Raw genomic sequence first — 21,201 nt, forward strand, 5'->3', positions numbered from 1 at the left:
GCACAACTGAGCTTTCATGCCCTGATACTTGATCACTTTGCCATAGCAACAGCATTTTAGGTATAATGGAGGATGCATCAGCATGATGGAATATAAAAAGAGTAAGAAAAATAGAAGTTTGAGATCTAATAGTTTGGTTTCCAACTAGAAGAAAACTAACTTAAAAGCAAACAATAAAAAGTTGTTTTAAACAATTTTTGTTGTTGTTGTTATTGTTGTTGCTTTGGCCGTGCTGCGAGGCATGTGGGATCTTAGTTCCCTGACCGGGGATCAAACCCATGTCCCCTGCATTGGAAGTGTGGAGTCTTAACCACTGGATCACCAGGGAAATCCAAAAGTGTATTTGTTTTATAAATTATTTTAATAGTTTGATGAGCTACAGCATCACAAAAAGTAATTAAAACAGTATCCCCATTGCCACATTTCCTGCCTCATAAGAGTTTATAAGAATATTTTAAATTTTGTATTTTCAACACACTGTTTTTTAAGATATCAAACTAAAAACTGACAAGTCTTCCAATCAAGGAGCCACACACTTGGGGCGTTTGGTCAGCTTGTGGTATTTGTGAGCAAGGTCCACAGCCTTCCGTCCTTGCTGAAAGGGGAAAGACCACAAAATTAAATTCCAGTGATTTCCCATTTTCTTAACTCCACTGAAAAGGTAATTTACTTCTTCTTCAGTAAAGTTTTTACGAATTCTTCTTTTTTCTGCAATTAATGAGAATTGTAGAATACATTAGTACTTGCTGAAAAAAGAGTTCTTGAGACCCAAATAAATGCTTAACTTATTCTAAGGATATGGATTACACAGTGAGAAAAATTCATGCCTGGACTACTCATCATTTAGAAATCCACTTCAATTAAAACAAAACAAAACTGAGTGCTTACTATTAAACTAGATGCTATCACTGTGATCTCTTCAATAATTGTAACAATCCTATTGCGATAATATTCTCAAAATCCTTCAATCAAGAAACACAAAATTTTATAAACATTTGATTGTTAATTCTCTCAACATTCCTGTGAGGACAGTTAACAAACAGCTTACCTATCTTACAGATACAGTCTTCCCAAAGGGCTCCATAACTTCATAGAATAGAATCCGCGTCCCCTGCGTTGGAAGGTGGATTCTTAACCACCGGACCACCGGGGAAGTCCCTTAAGCTTTTTAATTCACTGTTAATGCACATTATCATTGTGGGTAGATGCAGATGAGGAAGAGTTTTTGTATTTCCAATTAAGTCTGCTATTTACTTTAGTAGGACCTTGAATAGCTATGCTGGGACATCCTTCGAAAATCTTGCCTTTGCATGTCATGACTGTTAGTCCATCTCTCCTCAGATAGGAGCCATAGTTCAGATCTTTTAAAGGAGGAGGGAAAAATCTTACCAGCAGAAGGCCAAGAAATCAATGAAAATAATGTCTAAATATTACTTAATGGTATTCCTTAGAATGCAGGCTCCATGAAGACTGGGATTTTTGTCTGTTTTACTCCCCATGTGTCCCCAGTGCCTAAGACAGTGTCTGACACATAGTAGGTGATCAATAAATATTTGTTGATGGAAAAATGTTACTACCAGTAAAAACTTTTAAAACTTATCAATGAAGTTAATTCTTACTTGGGTCTACTGGAAAACTGTGGTTATCTGAGAAACATGATTTCAACTTCACTTGCTAAATGATTTGAACTCATTATAATCAGGACCAGATGGGTTATTATAACATTCAAGATATTGGGTCCTGGGGGTGTTCATGTAGAGCCAATCCCCACTTTTCCCCTGCAGTTGCCATCTCACTGACTTCTACACTTAAATTAGCATCTGTGCCAAATACCTCAATGGTTACCACAGCAGCATAGTTGACAGACTAGAAGAAGGAAACAGCTCTCTACACCACAAGACTCTCTTCTGTGACTTCTTTAGTGCTCCTCCTAATACTGACTGGGCATTAGAAAAAAGCAGGGAAAAATAGGCAAGAGGGCTCAGTCCTAGAGACTCTTGTTTTTCAAACCCTCTCAAGATATCAATCCATCCTAAAAGAGAGCCTTGCCCCCAAGGCTCTTTAAATACTTAGATACTGCAAATGGTCCCTTCTCAAAAGAAGAGTCTCAAATTTGAGTGTAACCTATAACCAAATGAAAGGTGATGAATGTCTCTAGTATGAAAGGGAAATTTATTAAGAGGGGGAAAAATGGCAGTACATCAAATATTCCTGGCCTGCTTGTAAAAGAGATATAAGACCAATCTAATCACTACCTCCTCAAGATGCCTTTCTAAATTTGAAAAAAGCAGGCCAACTTATTAACTATTGGATTTTAGCTAAGCAACTCGAACCTACAAAAAAGATGTAGGTATTTACGAGCTGAAAGTGACTTAAAAATATTTAGGATCCTTCTGTATAATCAATATATAACCATAATTATGTATATTTCATGATGCTCTGCAAATGATTTTACTATGAAAAATGATTATAGAATACTTTTAGTTGTTATATATTTGCTTTTAAGACATGCTGCTCAAGAAATTCTATTATTGGGCTTCCCTGGTGGCGCAGTGGTTGACTGTCGCCTGCCGATGCAGGGGACATGGGTTTGTGCCCCGGTCTGGGAAGATCCCACGTGTCGCGGAGCGGCTGGGCCCATGAGCCATGGCCACTGAGCCTGCGCGTCCGGAGCACCTGTGCTCCGCAACGGGAGAGGCCACAACAGTGAGAGGCCCGTGTACTGCAAAAAAAAAAAAAGAAAAAAAAAAAAAAGAAATTCTATTATTTGATGCCAACTCCTTGTCAAAAAGATTTCCAACTGCAACGTTTCTATGGAAAAATACCCATTTTCTAACAGTTTCTACAGAAAATATTACTTAAAAAAGTGGGCTACCCTGTAGTGGTACTGCGCTTAATTTTAATTTGTATGCAGAAATTTTAACCTAGAAAAAGACCTAGTTATAAAAAGTAAATTTGAAATTTCTTTCAAGGTTTTGGCAGTGAAAATGGCCAAACAAAAGTATGTGGCAAAATGTTTCCTGGATGGATCAAGTCCAAATGTCTTCACAATAAATAACTGAATGGCTCTACAGATATTACTAATTTCAAGGTGACTTTGACAAGGAGTGTACTCAACTGCTTAGTCTTACTCTGCACATACTAATTCCATATGAACAGAAGATAATGGTAATGTTCTTTAAGTCTTGTGATAAATTTGAAATGGTGATTAACCCTGTAGTTAAAGAAAAACTCCTGTAAATTAACTCATAGTTTAGAAACATTTTAATTTTTAAACAGGGCTCTAAGGTTTATACTATTTGTCTCTTCAATTTTGATTGTTCAAAGTGCTACAGATGTGAACCAAAATCTTCCACAAAATTTGTCTGAAGCACTTGTGCATAGAATAATTTTGCTCTTAAAACAGAAAAGTGATCCGGAGGATAGAAAAGGGGATTCTGGAGAAAGACAGGCTTGCATTTGAATCTAAGTTCTGCCATTTGCCAACTCATTGGCAAATTTCAGCTATTTTCCTACTGCTATGCAACCTAAAAGAAAACAAATTAAAGTGGGAATAAAATAATACCTTATCTTACAATGTTATTATATCAAATAAAGCAAATAACATGTATAAAACACCTAACACATAGGAGGTTCTTAGTAAATGTTAGTTTTCTCCTGCCCCTTCCCCAGACGGAAAGTAATAGATGAGCAAGCAACATGAAAAAGGGAAGAGGGAAGCCTCTTTTGTCAGGAAGTATGACCCTCATCAGAAGCAAGGGTTATCATTTAAAAGCCATTAATGATGTGACTGAGAACAATCATTCAGCTGTTCTTTTTCAGGAATATATGAAATTTATATTTATTTAAAAATTAAATATATTCACTTATTCCTCCAGGGGTAGTAGATTCATTATTGAGTTTTCCTCTTCTACGTGGGGTCAGCAGAATTTCTGAAAAATACAGAAAACATTTAGTGTACTTAGAGTATCAATCTGAGTAGTATCACATCAATTCCATTAGTATGATATTCCCTTTTTCCCTCTTCTAATGGGAATCCTTAGGTGGATTAGGAAGAATTTTTAAATTACTAGAGACTAAACCTACTCCCTGGGAACATTTTAAATCACAGTTGCTCAGAGACAGATTTTCTTTTTTTTAAATTATTAATTAATTAATTTATTTTTGGCTGTGTTGGGTCTTCGTTTCTGTGTGAGGGCTTTCTCTAGTTGTGGCGAGCGGGGGCTACTCTTCATCGCCGTGCGCGGGTCTCTCACTATCGTGGCCTCGCGGCCTCTCTTGTTGTGGAGCACAGGCTCCAGACGCGCAGGCTCAGTAATTGTCGGGCCTGGTTGCTCCGCGGCATGTGGGATCTTCCCAGGCCAGAGCTCAAACCTGTGTCCCCTGCATTGGCAGGCAGATTCTCAGCCACTGCGCCACCAGGGAAGCCCCAGATTTTCTTTTCAACATTATTTTACCCTTTATCTTTTAATATACTTAATGTTCTAGATCATAGTTCAGAAGGTATGGTTATAATTACAGTTTTGGGTTTTTTTTAACATCTTTATTGGAGTATAATTGCTTTACATTGTTGTGTTAGTTGTTGCTGTATAACAAAGTGAATCAGCTATACATATACATATATCCCCATATCTCCTCCCTCTTGCGTCTCCCTCCCATCTTCCCTATCCCACTCCTCTAGGTGGTCACAAAGTACCGAGCTGATCTCCCTGTGCTATGCAGCTGCTTCCCACTAGCTATCTATTTTACATTTGGTAGTGTATATATGTCCATGCCGCTTGCTCACTTCATTCCAGCTTACCCTTCCCCCTCCCCGTGTCCTCAACTGTATTCTCTATGTCTGCGTCTTTATTCCTGTCCTGCCCCTAGGTTCCTCAGAACCATTTTTTTTTTTTTTAGATTCTATATACATGTGTGTTAGCATATGGTATTTGTTTTTCTCTTTCTCACTTACTATAATTACAGTTTTAAAATTGCTGAATTAATTACTTTTGTTACAGATAAGTGATTTCCTTAGTCCATTTTTATATCTGTCTTCAGCTTCCACAATGACTTTGTGACGATCACATTGGTATGGGCAAGAGTGTAAGAGCTTGCTAAAGGTTCGGCTATTCAGGGATTTTCCTACTGCTATGCAACCTAAAAGAAAACAAATTTAAGTGATGTATAGATGTTACAAAAAATCTAATAACAAATTTATGAAAGCAAATATCTTTATGATGGTAACTGAAGTGAAATCAGCAACTTAATTATAAATACATCAAGAAACTCCAAGTCATGTCATGTGAGAGAGTAAAGACACCAAATATAATACAGTGAAATAAGTGTTGCCATAGTGGTGTGAACAGAGTTATGGTGATATAGAAAAGCAGCATCTACCTTGGCCTAATTCTGAGCAGGAGTCACTATCAGGGAAGATATCCAAAGGAAGTGACCCTTATGCCCAGTCGTCTTTTTTTTCTTCTTCTTTTTTTTAATGTTTTACTATGGAACATTTCAAACACACGAGAATAAAGAGAAAAGTATAATTACCCACCACGTATCCATCATCCAGCTTCAACAATTATTAACTCATGGTCTGTCATATTTTATCTTCCCCCACCTACTCAGCTCTGCCCCCCATGTACACACTGGATTATGAAGGCTGCAATTTGCATTCTAGTATCATTTCATCTGTAAATACTTCATATGCATTCTTAACAGATAAGAACTCTTTTTAAAAAAAAACCACTTACTTTGTTTTATTTTTTTAATGGCAAAACCACTATCACACCTAAGAAAATTATGCTTAATATCTAATATCCAGTCAGTGTTCAAATTTCCCCATCATTTCAAAACTTTCTCTTTACAGTTGGTTTATTTGAATCATGATCCAAACAAGGTCCACCATTACATTCAGCTGGTATGTCTCTTGAGTTTCTTTTAATCTACCAATTCTCCTCTCTTCCTCTTTGTCATTTACTTGTTGTAGACCCTGGGTCATTTGTAATGTGCAGTTTCCCAAAGGCTGAGTTTTGCTGATTACATCCTAGCTGCATCCTTTAAAATATTCCTGTGTGCCCAAGAAACTTGTAATTAGATCTAGATGATTGATCAGATTCAGGTTCAATTGTTTTTTTGTGTGTTTTTGTTTTTTTGCTTTTTCGATACACGAGCCTCTCACTGTTGTGGCCTCTCCCGTTGCGGAGCACAGGCTCCGGACGCGCAGCCTCAGCAGCCATGGCTCACGGGCCCAGCCGCTCCGCGGCATGTGGGATCTTCCCCGACCAGGGCACGAACTCGTGTCCCCTGCATCGGCAGGCGGACTCTCAACCACTGCGCCACCAGGGAAGCCCAAGTTCAATTGTTTTTAGTAGAACTCCTCACAGGTAGTATTGTGTACTTCTTACTGCATCACATTAACAGGAACATAAAGTTTGACTATCTCTCTTTTTATATTAAGATTGATCAGTAGGTTCAGGTAATGTTAGCCACATCCATCCATTATAAAGTTCTCTATCCACCTGTCACCTACAGGAAAAGTTAGCCAGGCAGAAAGTTGGCAAGGATGAGGACATTTCAAGTACAAAGAACACGTCAAAAGCACAGAAGAGTAAAAAAGCATAGTATGTTCAGAGAATCACAGTACTATGTGTGGCTGGAGTATAAGGTATGAGAGAACTGTGGGAGAAAAGTTGAGGTTGGTAAGGGTTGCAAGGGGCCAGGTCAAAAACGGTCTTGAAAGTCATCTTAAGGATTTTTAACTACTATCTTCAAGTCAATGGGAAGAACTGATGGATATTTATTAAGCAGGGAAATGACAAGATTTGTCTACAGAAAGCTCAACTGAAGGTAAGAGGATCAGTTGAGGGGTAACTTAAACAGTCCAGATAAATAAGGAGATTCTGAAACACAGCATTTGCAGGGAGAATGCAGAGATTTCTGAGGTAAAATTGGTGAATAATAATCGGGGTAAGGGAGACATTTAGGACAATTCGATTGTAATGGATCGAATGGCAAAGTTTGGAATAAGCATGGCACATTTCTGGTGGACTTAAACAGAACAAATTGCAGTAAAATTTAACAAGTGGAAGCAGGACAAAATTCCACACAATTCTGAAAGCCAGGCAGAGAGTTTGATTTAGTGAGTTACAGAGAAGCGCTGAGGGTTATTTAGCATGGTGACATGATACAAAGCACATATGAGGAAGAGAAGTTAATAGCAATACACGTTACTTGGGGGTTGGTGAGACTTGAGACTGAAAGACTGCTAGTAATTTAGGCATGAAGGAAAAGGGGCCTGTGTGGGAAAGAAAGAAAGAACCAAATATGATAGACTAGAAATAGGGGATGTAAGGAGAAAAGATAGTTATAGATGATTCAAGGTTTGAAATCTGGGGGGCCAGAAGAATAATGGCAACACTAATAAAAATGGAGTGGCTGGAGGGGGGGCAGTTTAAGAGGGAGAAAGATGTTTTGTTTTGAATACATTAAGCTTGAAATAACAAAATATTAAAGTGAGTATGTCCTAGGTACAGCTGGATATGGAAGAATGAGGCTATAACCCGAAGTAGAAGTGAAGTGTGGAGATACAGATTTGAAAATCATTGGTAAAATGATAGATGATGCTAGCTGCATCTATGATGCTGCAGCAGAGTTGAGTAAGTGCTGTAGACTATATATTGGGGGGAGTATCTGTAGAAATTTGGCAGGAAGATAAGATAAAGGAATAAAGGTAATAAAACGGAGAGCTTTATAGACTGTAAACTTCCTGAAGTGAGGACTGAGTTCTATTCATCTCTGATTCCAGTGCCTGCTGCAGAATAAGCACTCCCTAAGTGTCTGCAAAATGAATGGTCACTGAGGGAGCAAAGCAACTAGGAAGGAACTATCTCAAACAAACTACGGGATGAAAGGGAGTTAACAGTTATAGAGCATCCATTCTACGAACTGGAATATTTTTGACCAGAGGTTCCCAACTGTCTCACTCTGTGGCATCTTTAAGAGCTTGGTGATTGGGACTTCCCTGGTGGCGCAGTGCTTAAGAATCCACCTGCCAATGCAGAAGATACGGGTTCGATCCCTGGTCCAGGAAGATCCCACATGCTGCGGAGCAACTAAGCCTGTGCACCACAACTACTGAGCCCACATGCCGCAACTACTGAAGCCCCTGCACCTAGAGCGCGTGCTCTGCAGCAAGAGAAGCCCGCGCACTGCAACAAAGGGTAGCCCCCACTCACTGCAACTAGAGAAAGCCCGCGCGCAACAATGAAGACCCAACACAGCCAAAAAAAAATTAAAAAAAAAAGATCTTGGTGATTTTTTCACAGCACCCTTAGGCCAAAAGAAATACCAAATGTTCTGTTAGGTCCAAAACAACTCAATACGTATTTATGTTCTAACAACTTGGTAGCCATTTAAAAAAATAATAGACCTAAATTTGAAATATATATATATATTTGTATTTCATTCTTATTAATTACGATTACTTCCTAATGGGATTTGTGCAACAATTGGGTACAGCACAAGTTCTCAAAACTTGTAATCAGACTGGACACTGCCACCCTCATTTCCTGTTCCACAGATTTTCACGTGGTGCTTGCTTTTTAAAAATCACAACAACTGGGACTTCCCTGGTGGTGCAATGGTTAAGAATCCGCCTGCCAATGCAGGGGACACGGGTTTGAACCCTGGTCTGGGAAGATCCCACATGCCACAGAGCAACTAAGCCCGTGCACCACAACTACTGAGCCTGTGCTCTAGAGCCCGCATGTCACAACTACTGATGCCCACAATGAGAAGCCACCGCAGTAAGAAGCCTGCACACCACAACGAAGAGTAGCCCCCGCTCGCCACAACTAGAGAAAGCCTGCGTGCATCAACAAAGACCCAACACAGCCAAAAATAAATAAATTAATAAATAAATTAATTAAAAAATCACAACAACCACTGAAAACCCAGCTTCACAAAGATGTGACATCATCAAAAGAGATGTAGTACAATCTAATGGTGAAACTGTGAACTACTTTGAGCTAGTAGTTTACGTGGTGTCCAGAAGATGTTGACCATTTTGTGTTTCACTTATAAAATTTTAAGTATTGTGTAGTGCCCTTGTGAGTTCACTGCAGAGCCCCAGGGAGCTCGGGTGGACAGTTTGGGAACTATGGTTTTCAAATGAGAGGAGAGGATTTCAAGGAATGGTAGTTGACAGTGCAGAAATACTAAAGACAATAAGAATCTTTTAAAAAGTCATTGGTTTGGGGGTTAAAAAAGAGGTTTCAGGTAACCTTTAACATTAAAGTTTAGTAGAATGGCAATAAAAGAAGCTAGACTGCAGGGAGTTAAGAAGGGAAAGAATACGCTGAAAGAGAAGGGAACAAGAGCAGGAATCTGGTAATAGATGGTGGAAGAAAGAACAGATGAATACTTGAAGGGACAGCAAATCACACAAAGTATTTGGGTATTTTTTAAGATGAGGAGAAATGAACATAGTTTAAGGTGGGACAAATGGAGGTAACGAATAGAAAGGGACTAAAGAGAAAGCCTACACAAGTATTATTATAAAATGGGGAGAAAACATAGATGGGATTTGGATTATAGCTAGATATTAGTTTTAGAGTAAAAGAGATAAACGCTTCATCTAAGACAGAAGAATAGTAATATTTTGAGCCTAGTGTGGAATAGCCTCAGTTTTCTCCAAAGAGCAGGGTACAACAGTAAGAGTAAACGAAGAGCAAATACTGGGATATGAAGGAGAAGAAGGGAGGGAATAAGCACTGTGGAATTCTGGATTATTTATAATCCAGAACATATACCTATTTATTGGCTCTCTGAAAATATAAAAAATGTTTACCTTACTCAGTAAAGTTAAACTTATAGATGGTGACAGAAAGAGAATAATAAAGTAATTTTTTAAGAGTATTAGCTGCTGAACCGGCTTGCAGGGCAGAAATTGAGACACAGATGTAGAGAACAAACGTATGGACACGAAGGGGGAAAGCGTTGGAGGGGGGGTGGTGGTGCTGTGATGAACTGGGAGATTGGGATTGACATATATATACTAATATGTATAAAATGGATAACTAATAAGAACCTGCTGTATAAAAAAATAAAGAAAATAAAATTCAAAAAAAGAAAAAAGAGTATTAGCTGCATTGATTCATATGAGCAAATACTGGGAACACAGACTAATGCAGATAGAAGGTATTAATTCGAGTGTTTTATGAGACCCCAGATTGTTATTTCTCCAAAGGGAATGAACTTTAAATCACACAGGTAGAACTATTACAAATTCTAGTTAATTAACATCATATAAAGCTTTAATTATGAAACAACTACAATTAAAAAAATATTTACCTGAGCATCTATACTTCAATATTTTGGAACAATTGTCTGTTGCTAGAAAACCAATGACTTCTTTATTTATTATATCTGAACATAATGTCAATGGATCTGGGGAAAAAATTGCAAAATGAAAGATATTTTTGATTAGTGAAAAGGACCTGACATTTATAAGATTTATTAATTCTCAAGAGTTTCATAAACTGTAGCCCAGTACTCCACTTCCAGTCATCCTAGTGGATATACAGAAAGGATATCAATAAAAGGTGACTAAGGCGTTTAGACCAGAAAGAGAGTCAAAGGCATGGCTTATATGTTAGAGGGAAGATATTACTTTTAGCTATATTAATCACCTAAATATGTTTTCTTGAACAATCAAAGAAGAAACATTTTTAGTCATACCTGTTACTGGTAACTGTTGCTTTGTGTTTTTGCCAATAGGAGTTGGATGTTTAAAAATATGGTCGCTAAAAGAAAATAGACACCAGATTAATAAAAGTAAACATATTGTTTGGTATGTGAACAAATCTTTCCATAAGCAGTAGTGTGATTCTGATGTTTGACAGGCAGAAAGAGCTGGAGTCAGGATCTACCAAAATCTACCAAATTCTGCCAAAGTATGGTATGCAATGGTTATAGCCTTGTTTCTAAAAGTGGAGTTAACTACTATATATAATAAAAAATAGATAAACAATAAGGACCTATAGTATAGAACAGGGAACTTTATTCAATATCTTGTAATAATGTATAATGGAAAAGAATCTGATAAAGTATATATGTGTGTGTGTGTGTGTGTATATAACTGAATCACTTTGCTGTACACCTGAAACATTGTAAATCAACTCTACTTCAATTAAAAAAAAAAAAAGTGGAGTTAAACAAGACTCCAGAGGTCAATAATACTGATGCCAGCAGAAACATGGAAAAAAAAGTTATAAAAGAGGAAAACAGGAAGGAAGGAGAGCAAAAAAGAGGAAATAACAAATTCATTAGGCCAGAGGGCAAGAAGGTTGGCCCAAGAGCATATCCCACTACTTCCCAATTCTATATCCCTGAGAAATCGGGTTAAAATTACATGAAGAATGGTTTTGAAAAGGAAAAAGGGGGTGTGATGATGTAATCCATCTGTCTAACACTTAGTTTACCCTGCAGCCTCCCCAGAACATAGCACCATTCTCTTCAGTTTCCCTCCTAGCCCAATAACTATCAGAAGAGCAGAACACAAGAAAGGCTTTAGGAAGAAAAGCTGCAATTCCAGGTCCAGCCCCACAGGCTACCCATGAGCAAGAAAGGACATACACTGGAGGTGAGGTACAGGGAACAAATGAAAAGACAAGCCTAAACCAGATTTTCATCACTCCTTACTCCCTTTTATCAAGTTAAACTTACAAACTGGCTTTTGCTAAATTACTGATGGATTATCAATACGTGCATTGTTATTTCAGCTACAGAGGTTCAGTTTAAGTTTTCTGAGTATCCCTTCTAAAATTCAAATCTGATCTTGCCACTCAATTTAAAATCGTCAGCGGCTCCCTATACTCTATAAGTTATAACAGAAAATCTTGAGTAGTATTACATGCAAGGCCCTAGATAAACTGGCCCATACTGGCCCATCCAAACTCCTTTCCCAACATTTCCTACATTAGGCTCCTCCTAAAACCATGCTTATCATTTCTATATCCCAGTGTTTAAGAGTATGGCACATAGTACTACACACACACACACAAATGCTGAATAAATAAAAGTTAGAAACAATTATTAAACTATACCTTGATTGAGAAACAAAATTCTTTTTTTCAAAGGTTGTTTCTTCACGTAAGTTTTGATTGCAGCTTGAATTGGCTTTACATAAAGTCTTATTTTGCTCACTCTCCCTATAACAAGCATTAACTGGATTTGCACTCTTTAACAGGGTCTTCATTTGATCATCATTTGTACATGCTTTGGACATGACTTCATGGGACTTATAACTCTGAAGCTTTCTAGACTGGCTTTTATCCCTATCTTCTGCTTTGGAACCTCCACCACTGCTATCTGCATGGAGGTGTTTCAATGTATTTTGAATATTTATGTTCATAGATGAAACATAATCCTTATATTTTTCTCTTTGTACTCTTTCCTGTAATGTAAAAATAAGTAAATAATTTCAAAATAATCATTTGCTTTATAATTCAATTTACACTCCCTTTAAATAATGCAGAAAAAGTTTATGATTGTCAATAGAATATACATTATAAAGGGGGTAGTTTACATTAGGAAGGAAGGGGAGAATATTCTTTAAATGATTTGGGGACATTGGGTAGTCAACTTGGGAAAAAGATAAACTGAATACATATCTCACAATTTACACAAAAATAAAGTAAAAATTAACTAAATATTTAAATATAAAAAAATGAAATTATATATGTTCTAAAAGAAACCATGATGTTTTAATATTCTCAATGGGAGGAATACCTTTCCAAGTATTACAAAAAAATCAATAAATCATAAAAGAAAAACCTATACTTTACCACATAAAAATTTTTTTTAAGTTCTGCTAGAGATGAAGAATATTGGGGGGTGGGGACCCAGAGGAAAAAAGGGCCAAAAGCAAAATCAAATACAAATCAAAACAGCTAGAAAGAATATGTATGTCATATCTTGAGTTACAGTAGAATTTTTCTAGTAACATTTATAAAAAGCTACTACAATGAACTATGAAAAAGATCAGTAACAGTGTAGAAACATAGGAAAGGAGATGAACAGTTCACAAGAAAGGAAATATAAATAAATAGCTCTTACACATATGAAAAATGCTCCAACTCACTTTAATAAGAGAAATAAACATTAAAGGTAAATGAGATATCTTTCTTTATTTTATTTTTTTTACATTTTGGCCCCACCGCACAGCATGTGGGATCTTAGTTCCCCGACCAGGGATCGAACCCGCGCCCCCTGCATTGGAAGTTCGGAGTCTTAACCACTGGACTGCCAGGGAAGTGCCATAGACATCTTTTTTTTCTTTTTTTTGCGATACGCGGGCTTCTCACTGTTGTGGCTTCTCCCGTTGCGGAGCACAGGCTCCGGATGCGCAGGCTCAGAGGCCATGGCTCACGGGCCCAGCCGCTCCGCGACATGCGGGATCTTCCCGGACCGGGGCACAAACCCGTGTCCCTTGCATCAGCAAGCAGACTCTCAACCACTGTACCACCAGGGAAGTCCCTAGACATCTTTCTTCATCTATGACATTGGCAAAGACCAAAAGGGTATAGGGAAACATTCTGTACATTATGGGGGAGAGTGTAAACTGGTACACCTCTATGGAGAAACAATTTGACAGTATCTTTCATAATAAAAACTGTGGGACTTCCCTGGTGGCACAGTGGTTAAGAATCCGCCTGCCAATGCAGGGGACACCGGTTTGATCCCTGGTCTGAGAAGAACTCACATGCCACGGAGCAACTAAGCCTGTGTGCCACAACTATTGAGCCTGAGCTCTAGAGCCCATGAGCCACAACTACTGAAGTCCGTGCGTTCTAGGGCCCACGTACCGTAACTACTAAGCCCACGTGCTACAACTACTGAAGCCCGCGCACCTAGAGCCTGTGCTCCGCAACAAGAGAAACCACCGAAATGAGAAGCCCACGCACTGCAACGAAGAGTAGCCCCCGCTGGCCACAACTAGAGCGAGAAAAGCCCAAGTGCAGCAACGAAGACCCAACGCAGCACAAAACAAACAAACAAAAACATTGTGTATATCTTTTAAAAAAATCCTATAGATATACTTTTACATGTGCAAAATGTTAATGTTATTAACTGCAGTATGGTTTGTAATAGCTAAAAGTTGGAATCTGAAAGTTCATCTCAAGGGGAACTAGCATATCCATCAGTGGAATACTCTGCAATTGTAAGATATATAGGTAGACAGATAGATAGATAGGACTTCCAGGTAAAGATGATGACTTTAACACCCATATTTATTTTCGTTCCTTCCAAAAAAACAATTAGAACAACAGTTCTTAAAAAGGCATAGGTGGACTTCCCTGGTGGCGCAGCAACAAAGACCCAACACAGCTAAAAATAAATAAATAAACAAATTTATTAAAATAAATAAATAAAAAATAAAAAGGCATAGGGATTTCCCTGGTGGCACAGTGGTTAAGAATCTGCCTGCCAATGCAGGGGACACGGGTTTGATCCCTGATCCGGGAAGATCCCACACACCGCGGAGCAACTAAGCCCATGTGCCACAACTACTGAGGCTGCGCTCTAGAGCCCGCAAGCCACAACTACTGAGCCCGCGTGCACCTAGAGCCCGTGCTCTGTGACAAGAGAAGCCACCGCAATGAGAAGCCCACGCACCGTAATGAAGAGTAGCTCCCACCTGCCGCAACTAGAGAAAAGTCCTTGTGCAGCAATGAAGACCCAACGCAGTCAAAAAAAAAAAAAAAAGGCATAAACCCACAAGGAGAAGCATAAATTCCACAAGGAAAAATGGAAGAAGATACAAATGCAACAAAATTTTGGAATTGGAAAGCAGATAGGTGAATGACAGCCTATTTAGCAGACTTGATAAAGTTGAATTTAAATAAATGAAGCAGGGCTTCCCTGGTGGCACAGTGGTTAGGAATCCGCCTGCCAATGCAGGGGGCACAGGTTCGAGCCCTGGTCTGGGAAGATCGCACATGCCACAGAGCAACTAAGCCCGTGCGCCACAACTACTGAAGCCCACGCGCCTAGAGTCCGTGCTCCACAACAAGAGAAGCCACCACAATGAGAAGCCTGCACACTGCAACGAAGAGTAGCCCCTGCTCACTGCAACTAGAGAAAGCCCGCACACAGCAACAAAGACCCAACGTAGCCAAAATAAATATAAATAAATAAATAAAGCAGATTTAGGCTTCCCTGGTGGTACAGTGGTTGAGAATCTGCCTTCCAATGCAGGGGACATGGGTTCGATCCCTGGTCCGGGAAGATCCCACATGCCGCGGAGCAACTAAGCCTGTGTGCCACAACTACTGAGCCTGTGTTCTAGAGCCCGCGAACCACAACTACTGAAGCCCGCACAACTAGAGCCCGTGCTCCACAATGAGAGAAGCCACCGCAATAAGAAGCCTGAGCACTGCAATAAAGAGTAGCCCCCGCTCGCCGCAACTAGAGAAAACACCTTGTTTTAGATGCAGGGCCTCCCCATCCCCAGGTCTGCCCAATAAACTCTTTGGGAAAACCAGGAGAAAAAATTAGAATTGTCATTGATATATTTAAAAGAAGAATGCCTGTTAAGTCTTAAGTCCATGAAATGAGAATAAGATAATTGAAAAGGAGTAAAAAAGAGGCTTTGGTAACTAAAAACATAATAGCAGAAGTGAAAAACTCAATAGGTTAGTTTAAAAAGTAAATATGAGAACATTTCCCAGAATGTAGAACAAAAAAAGAGAAGAAAATAAGAGAGAAATGATAAGAAGGAAGACCAGCTCAAGAAGTCCAACAAATAAATAATAGGAGTCTCAGAAAACAAGGAAAGAGAAAACAGGGAAGCAATCATCACAGCATAATGCTATAAACTTTCCCAGAACTGAAGGACATAAGTCGACAGATCGAAAGGGCCCACTATGTATATAACACAATGAATGAAAAGAGACTGACACCACACTGTAAAATTTTAAAACACTGGGGATAAAAATTATATAAGCTTCCAGAAGGAGAACACAGGTCACACCAAAGGATCAGAATGGCTTTGGACCTCAAGAGTAACACTGGAAACTACAAGACTATGGAGCAACACGTTTAATATACTGAGGTGATTTCCAATCTAGAATATTTTGTCCAACCAAACTATCAATTAATTCTGAAGGCAAAATAAAATTATTTTCATATTTACAAGGTCTCAAAAAAATTACATACTATGTACCCTTTTTCAGAAAGCTAAAGAAGAATGTAGCCCACCAAATGGGAAACTAAATCAAAAAAGAGAGAATGACACAGGATCCAGGAAATCAGGAATCAAGGAAAGATACAAAGAGAATCATTAAGATGATGGTAAAGGAGTATCCCAGGGTAACAGCTGTGTACATGACATAAAGGATGCACCAGTTCTTAATTTATTGCTCCTCAACTCCAAACCTATCCTCCTTTGTCCTGCATTGTAAAACTTAAACTAGACTCTATAGACCACTATTCTAGGGCTAGCCAGTGTTAGACTCTGACATCAGAATGTGCTAGAGGGGCAATACAAGGATGGAATAAAAAGAAGGGACTTTTTCTTCTTTTGGTGCCGTGTTGTTTTGAGTGGTGGCAAGTGGAGGCAGACTTGTATTATAGGAAATGCTAAAAGAGGTTCGTAGGGCTTCCCTGGTGGCGCAGTGGTTGGGAGTCCGCCTGCTGATGCGGGGGATACGGGTTCGTGCCCCGGTCTGGGAGGATCCCACGTGCCGTGGAGCGGCTGGGCCCGTGAGCCATGGCCGCTGGGCCTGCGCGTCCGGAGCCTGTGCTCCGCAACGGGAGAGGCCGCAGCAGTGTGGGGCCCGTGTACCGCAAAAAAAAAAAAAAAAAAAAAAAAGAGGTTCGTAATTTCTGGGACTTCCTTGGAGGTCCAGTGGTTAAGACTCCACGCTTCCACTGCAGGGGGCATGGGTTCGATCCCTGGTGGGGGAACTAAGATCTTGCATGTCGCACAGTGTGGCCCAATAGAAAAAAAAAAAAAAGAGGTTCATAATTTCTTTAAAATATAATTGTCCAGTGATTTTGCTCTTAGGTATTTATCGAAGAGAAATGAAAATGTACACTACAGGCACAGAAGTGTACACCAATGTTCACATAACATTATTGCTAGTAGCCAAGATCTAGAAGCAACCCAAATGTCTATCAGTTGGTGAATGGATACACAAGTTGTGGTGTGTCCATACTATGGAATATTACTCAGCAGTAAAAAGGAACAAAATATTAATAAAACAACATTGGTGAATCTAAAAAACATTATATATTAAGTGAAATAAATCAAACACAAAATATTATATAATATATGATTCCATTTACATGAAATTATAGAAACGGACACTAATGACAGAAAGCAGATCAGTGAATTGCCTAGGCTGAGGATGGGGAATGGGACTGTCTATAAAGGGACACAAGGAAACATTTTAGGGTGAGTGGACTGTTCTATATCTTGACTGTCCTGATAGTTACACAACTGTATAAAATTATCATAACTCGGGGACTTCCCTGACAGTCCAGTGGTTAAGACTTTGCCTTCCAGTGCAGGGGGTAATGGTTCGATCCCTGGTTGGGAAGCTAAGATCCCATATGCCTCACAGCCAAAAAAACAAAACATAAAACAGAAGCAATATTGTAACAAATTCAATAAAGACTTTAAAAATGGTCCACATCAAAAAAAAAAAAGAAAGAAATATGAACAGAACAATCACAAGTAACGAAATTGAAACTGTGATTTAAAATATTCCAACAAGCAAAAGTCCAGGACCAGATGGCTTTACAGATGAATTCCATCAAACATTTAGAGAAGAGCTAACACCCATCCTTCTCAAACTCTTCCAAAAAATTGCAGAGGAAGGAACACCCCCAAACTCATTCTATGAGGCCACCATCACCCTGATACGAAAACCAGACAAAGATACTACAAAAAAAGAAAATTACAGACCAATATCACTGATGAATATAGATGCAAAAATCCTCAACAAAATACTAGCAAACAGAATCCAACAACACATTACAAGGATCATACACCATGATCAAGTGGGATTTACCCCAGGGATGCAAGGATTCTTCAATATACGCAAATCAATCAATGTAATACACCATATTAACAAATTGAAGAAGAAAAACCATATGATCATCTCAATAGATGCAGAAAAAGCTTTTGACAAAATTCAACACCATTTACGATAAAAACTCTCCAGAAAGTGGGCATAGAGGGAACCTACCTTAACATAATAAAGGCCATTTATGACAAATGCACAGCAAACGTCATTCTCAATGGTGAAAACTGAAAGCACTGCCTCTAAGATCAGGAACAAGACAAAAGGAATACAATTGGAAAAGAAGTAAAACTGTCACTGTTTGCAGATGACATGATACTATATATAGAGAATCCTAAAGACGCCACCAGAAAACTACTAGAGCTAATCAATAAATTTGGTAAAGTTGCAGGATACAAAATTAATGTACAGAAATCTCTTGCACTCCTATACACTAATGATGAAAAATCTGAAAGAGAAATTAAGGAAACACTTCCATTTACCACTGCAACAAAAAGAATAAAATACCTAGGTATAAACCTACCTAGGAAGACAAAAGACCTGTATGCAGAAAACTATAAGACAGTGATGAGAGAAATTAAAGATGATACAAACAGATGGAGAGATATACCATGTTCTTGGATTGAAAGAATCAATACTGTGAAAATGACTATACTACCCAAAGCAATCTACAGATTCAATGCAATCCCTATCAAATTACCAATGGCAGGCTTCTCTGGTGGCGCAGTGGTTGAGAGTCTGCCTGCCGCTGCAGGCGACACGGGTTCGTGCCCCGGTCAGGGAAGATCCCACGTGCTGCGCAGCGGCTGGGTCCATGAGCCACAACTACTGAGCCTGCGCATCGGGAGCCTGTGCTCCGCAACGAGAGGGGCCGCAATAGTGAGAGGCCTGCGCACCGCGATGAAGAGTGGCCCCCGCTTACCACAACTAGAGAAAGTCCTCGCACAGAAAAGAAGACCCAACACAGCAAAAATAAATAAATTAATTAATAAACTCCTACCCCCAACATCTTAAAAAAAAAAAATTACCAATGGCATTTTTTACAGAACTAGAACAAAAAATCTTAAAATTTGTATGGAGACACGAAAGACCCCAAATAGCCAAAGCAGTCTTGAGGGAAAAAAAGGGAGCTGGAGGAATCAGACTCCCTGACTTCAGACTATACTACAAAGCTACAGTAATCAACACAATATGGTACTGACACAAAAACAGAAATATATATCAATGGAACAGGATAGAAAGCCAGAGATAAACCCACACACCTATGGTCAACTACTCTATGACAAAGGAGGCAAGGATATACAATGGGGAAAAGACAGTCTCTTCAATTCAATAAGTGGTGCTGAGAAAACTGGACAGCTACATGTAAAAGAATGAAATTAGAACACTCCCTAACACCATACACAAAAATAAACTCAAAATGGATTAAAGACCTAAATGTAAGACTGGACACTATAAAACTCTTAGAGGAAAACATAGGAAGAACACTCTGACATAAATCACAGCAATATCTTTTTTGATCCATCTCCTAGAGTAACGGAAGTAAAAACAAAAATAAACAAATGGGACCCAATGAAACTTAAAAGCTTTTTCAAAGCAAAGGAAACTACAAACAAGATGAAAAGACAACCCTCAGAATGGGAGAAAATATTTGCAAACAAATCAACGAACAAAGGATTAATCTCCAAAATATATAAGCAGCTCATGCAGCTCAGTATTAAAAAACCAAACAACCCAATCCAAAAATGGGCAGAAGACCTAAATAGACATTTCTCCAAAGACATACAGATGGCCAAGAAGCACATGAAAAGCTACTCAACATCACTAATTATTAGAGAAATGCAAATCAAAACTGCAATGAAGTATCACCTCACACCAGTTAGAATGGGCATCCTCAGAAAATCTACAAACAACAAATGCTGGAGAGGGTGTGGAGAAAAGGAAATCCTCTTGCACTGTTGGTGGGAATGTAAATTGATACAGCCACTATGGAGAACAGTATGGAGGTTCCTTAAAAAACTAAAAATAGAATTACCATATGACCCAGCAATCCCACTACTGGGCATATACCCAGAGAAAACCATAATTCAAAAAGACACATGCACCCCAGTGTTCATTGCAGCACTATTTACAATAGCCAGGTCATGGAAGCAACCTAAATGCCCATCAACAGACAAATGGATAAAGAAGATGTGGTACATATATACAATGGAATATTACTCAGCCATAAAAAGGAACGAAATTGGGTCATTTGTAGAGACGTGGATGGACCCAGAGACTGTCATACAGAGTGAAGTAAGTCAGAAAGAGAAAAACAAATATCATATATTAATGCATATATGTGGAACCTAGAAAAATGGTACAGATGAACCGGTTTGCAGGGCAGAAATAGAGACCCAGATGTAGAGAACAAATGTATGGACACCAAGGTGGGAAAGTGGCGGGGGGGGGGGGGCAGTGGTGGTGGGATGAATTGGGAGATTGGGATTGACATATACACACTAATATGTATAAAATGGATAACTAATAAGAACCTGCTGTATAAAAAAATAAATAAAATATTAAAATTCAAAATAAATAAATAAAACTTAAAAGATTATCTCTTGTGGAATAAAAAAAATTATTATAGGGCTTCCCTGGTGGCGCAGCGGTTGAGAGACCGCCTGCCGATGCAGGGGACGCGGGTTCGTGCCCCGGTCCAGGAGGATCCCGCATGCCGCGCAGTGGCTGGGCCCGTGAGCCATGGCCGCTGGGTCTGCACGTCCGGAGCCTGTGCTCCGCAACGGGAGAGGCCACAGCGGTGACAGGCCCGCGTACGGCAAAAAAAAAAAAAAAAAAAAAAAAAATTATTAAAAGAAAATATATCATAAGTCAAACTGAATGCTTAAAATGTGTGATTACCATTGTATGTAAATATTATTTTATTAAACATTAAAATATTTTTAGAAAAAAGATAGCTGTTTAAAGCAAAAATAATATTACTGGGCAGTTTATGACAAATGTAGCAGTAAAACGTATGGCAATAGCACAAAGAACAAATGGAAATGTAAGCACACTATTGCAAAGGTCTTACAATATTACATGAGTGGAATGATATTATTTGAATATAGACCATGATGAGTTAAAG

The 21,201-nt window shown here is 38.8% G+C and overlaps 1 protein-coding gene across 5 annotated transcripts in view; it reads right to left on the reverse strand.

The window, feature by feature from the left end:
• Positions 1–415: 415 nt before the first annotated feature.
• TERB1 (telomere repeat binding bouquet formation protein 1) overlaps positions 416–21,201 on the reverse strand; it is a 46,393-nt gene continuing 25,607 nt past the window's right edge. The window contains exons 14-19 of one of the 5 annotated variants that reach the window (XM_069540242.1): positions 12,090–12,439; positions 10,723–10,787; positions 10,336–10,431; positions 4,990–5,139; positions 3,867–3,932; positions 416–708 (exon numbers count right to left, since the gene is read on the reverse strand). In XM_069540242.1, the coding sequence (XP_069396343.1) occupies positions 521–708; positions 3,867–3,932; positions 4,990–5,139; positions 10,336–10,431; positions 10,723–10,787; positions 12,090–12,439 (915 nt within the window). In that variant the 3' untranslated portion in view covers positions 416–520. Of the gene's footprint in view, positions 709–2,125; positions 2,723–3,866; positions 3,933–4,954; positions 5,140–5,843; positions 6,053–10,335; positions 10,432–10,722; positions 10,788–12,089; positions 12,440–21,201 lie in introns of those variants that run through there. The other 4 variants (XM_060000628.1, XM_069540243.1, XM_069540244.1 and 1 more) reach the window with 4 other exon arrangements.

This window comes from Delphinus delphis, chromosome 20 (genome assembly GCF_949987515.2).
Source record: "Delphinus delphis chromosome 20, mDelDel1.2, whole genome shotgun sequence".
Lineage (NCBI taxonomy): Eukaryota > Metazoa > Chordata > Mammalia > Artiodactyla > Delphinidae > Delphinus > Delphinus delphis.